Source organism: Cyprinodon variegatus, unplaced genomic scaffold, assembly GCF_000732505.1.
Source record: "Cyprinodon variegatus isolate N-32 unplaced genomic scaffold, C_variegatus-1.0 Scaffold563, whole genome shotgun sequence".
Taxonomy (NCBI): Eukaryota; Metazoa; Chordata; class Actinopteri; order Cyprinodontiformes; family Cyprinodontidae; genus Cyprinodon; species Cyprinodon variegatus.
This window is the reverse complement of record NW_015151016.1, coordinates 417,416-420,281: the sequence shown is the minus strand read 5'-3', so window position 1 is coordinate 420,281 and position 2,866 is coordinate 417,416. Positions and strand designations below refer to the sequence as shown.

The window sequence follows — 2,866 nt, the reverse complement described above, 5'->3', positions numbered from 1 at the left end:
ATATATATATATATATATATATTTAGAAATGAAGAGAAAAATATTTAAATATATTCCTGCCAATATTCTTTTATGGTTTTGTTTTAGGTTGATAAAATTCCCCCTTATGATGAAGGAAACGCTAAATATTATCAAATAAAAACCTCAAGTTAAAAATTTTTGGCTTAGGTTTTTATACAGACATGGTCCTCTGTGTTGTTATTTAGTTCCACTCATGTTTGTTTTAAATAATGTAAGTAAAAGGTTTTGTTTTTTTAAAGCTGTTAATTTTACACCACATGAAAGAAGAAAAATAAATAATTTCTAAAGAAGTCTAAAAAAAATTTTTATCAAAAGTTGGGAGGACAAGTAGGATGTTTTCAGGAAAATGTCAGATGGGTCCAGAAGCCACCCTTTGCCTTATATCTTAGTTATTGAATTATAAAAATAATAATTAATAATAATAATTGAACTTTTCTTAAACTAATACTGGAGAAATGTATCTCTGCCTTTAATCTATCTCTTTTGGGAGCAGTGGGCTGCCAATGTGCGGGGCCCCGGGGAGCAGTGTGGGGTTAAGGCTGTTTTTCAGGGACCCAGAGTGGAGGCTGTGGGGATCAAACGGGGTTCTTGCAACCTTCTCAGAGCACAAGCGCACTGCTCTAATCAGTAGGCCAACCCTCCCCAACTAACGTCGACCCTACCTAAGAAATAATTAGACCTGTAGAGCTTTAGAAGTAGCTCAGTGTTCTTTCTGTTAATAGATTTACTCACCCATCACTCATCCATGTTTTCTTTATTGATGAAGAATAGCTCTCACTGTGGCTCACAAACCTAAAACCATAGAAAAGGATTTCTCACCCTTTCCAGGCTAATAATTGTCACTTTTAATAACTTAGTTTGCATGGACATGAGTAATTGTCATGAACGTCCGATCAGACTAACAAAAATGTCATACAAACATGCAACTCTAACTATTCAGATTGGATAAAAATAAACGTGTTTATATAATTTTATTTATATCATTATTTTTTAAACTCAAATTCTTTAATTTATAACTTGATTAATAAAAGCTAGTGTGTTATTGGGGGGGAGGTTATTGTTCTATAGTCGGTCAGGTTTAACTATTTCTAAACCAAACTCTATAGGGAAGTTTGTTTAATCATCTTAAGCATTTTATCGGGATAAAAAACAGAAATGTTTTAAGGGTCAAATACTTTTTACATCAATGTAAACTTCTGAAATAAAGACAAAACGCTCCTCTAATATGTAACATAAAAGCTTTACTAATCACTGTTCTGCTCTACAGGTATATTTACGGCCCCTCTGCGTGGCAAATACTTTTTCAGCGGCATCCTGACGGGTCATAAGAACATGAAGATTGAGGCGGTGCTTTCCAAGTCAAACGTCGGCGTTGCCCGAGTGGATTCAGCAGGATATCAGCCTGAAGGCCTGGAGAAGCCCATGGCAGAGGCCAAACAAATCCCCGGAGCTCTGGCTGTGTTCAACATCATCCTGCCTTTAGAGGCCGGGGACACCGTCTGCATTGACCTCGTCACCGGAAAGCTGGCCTACTCCTCTGAACCTTTAACCATCTTCAGCGGGATGCTGCTGTACTAGAACGGCTCTGACCGTAGGATTTCAGAGTTTATGTTGGACTCGACCACAGCGAGCCGTGGACAGAGTGTGAAACTGATACAAATGGACTGGATCCGTCCAGCAAAGAGGACAAAAATGTCTCACAGCTTTAAGGAAAAAAATGTTTTTATTTTCTGACTGACATGTATTTTCTTTTGCGGGGGGGAGGAAAAGCCACTGCTGGGTGATTCTATATCTCTGTGCCTTGCTATAAACTTTGATACCTTCTTGTTTGCAGCTGCACACACTCTTAACTTTCACTTGTGTTAGAGAAAGGACAAAAATGGAAAGATTAAAGTTGTGGGTCCTTTTTATTTATCTGCGCTGTCCACTCACGCCACAACAAGTCTTTTAGCTTTCATTACATTCTCTTCTATTTGTTTTATCATTTTCTTTACTCTGGTCATTTATTTTTTTGTTGCCCAGTTTCATTTTGACCACAAAGCAGTTCCCAGAAATGCAACACTGAGTGCCAATTGTCTTGGGGAAAAATGCAGGGGAAGGACAAAGTCCAAACCGCTATTCTTTAGGAGGAAATGCACAAATGAAGTCACTGACAGTTCATCAGAGAAACCACAGGATTTTATAAATCATGCAGCCACAAAACAATAAGACCATTTTTGGACTTTGGCTGCGCCCTGAAACACAGGGGAATTTGTCAGATGGAAGAGAGGGGATTTGTTTCCTCTTTGAGCCCTATAGGAGTCATCTTAAAGTTAGGAGTTCCAGTCAGAGGTTTACATAATCATCAGCATGAATGCAATGCTATCTAAATATTAGATTTTCAAAAAGAATTTGAAAAACAGACCTGAGATTCATTATAGATGTTGTCATACAGGCTTATATTTATGCATCAACCGGGAGTTATTATTGAAAAGTTTTTCCTTAGTGTGTTGCAGAGCGGCCATTAGCAGGCTAGATATTTGATCACAGCTCTGGTCTTAATTATTTTCTGGCACAGAACCAAACTTTTAGCACAGCTCCAGGAACTCTGCAGAATTCAGGATCAGGGGCCATTCCAGAGGACCGACCTGTGCAGCATGCTTAGGGCCTGCTTTTGCTGCAATGCTACTTTGTGTGAAAAACATAATGTAAAAATAAAAAAGGAGCATGGCCCATTCTTCAGACTCTACCTCAGACAAATGTCCATTTTCCAACAGAAAAAAAATATACATATAAACATACTGTATATATATATATATATATATATATATATATATATATATATATATATATATACACACACACA

At 37.4% G+C, this 2,866-nt stretch overlaps 1 protein-coding gene across 1 annotated transcript in view; it reads left to right on the top strand.

The window, feature by feature from the left end:
• LOC107095682 (EMILIN-1-like) overlaps nucleotides 1–2,798 on the top strand; it is a 46,910-nt gene extending 44,112 nt beyond the window's left edge. Inside the window, exon 12 of the mRNA XM_015391899.1 lies at nucleotides 1,289–2,798. Coding sequence (XP_015247385.1) covers nucleotides 1,289–1,599 — 311 coding nt within the window. The 3' untranslated portion in view covers nucleotides 1,600–2,798. The remainder of the gene's footprint in view (nucleotides 1–1,288) is intronic.
• The last annotated feature ends 68 nt before the right edge of the window (nucleotides 2,799–2,866 follow it).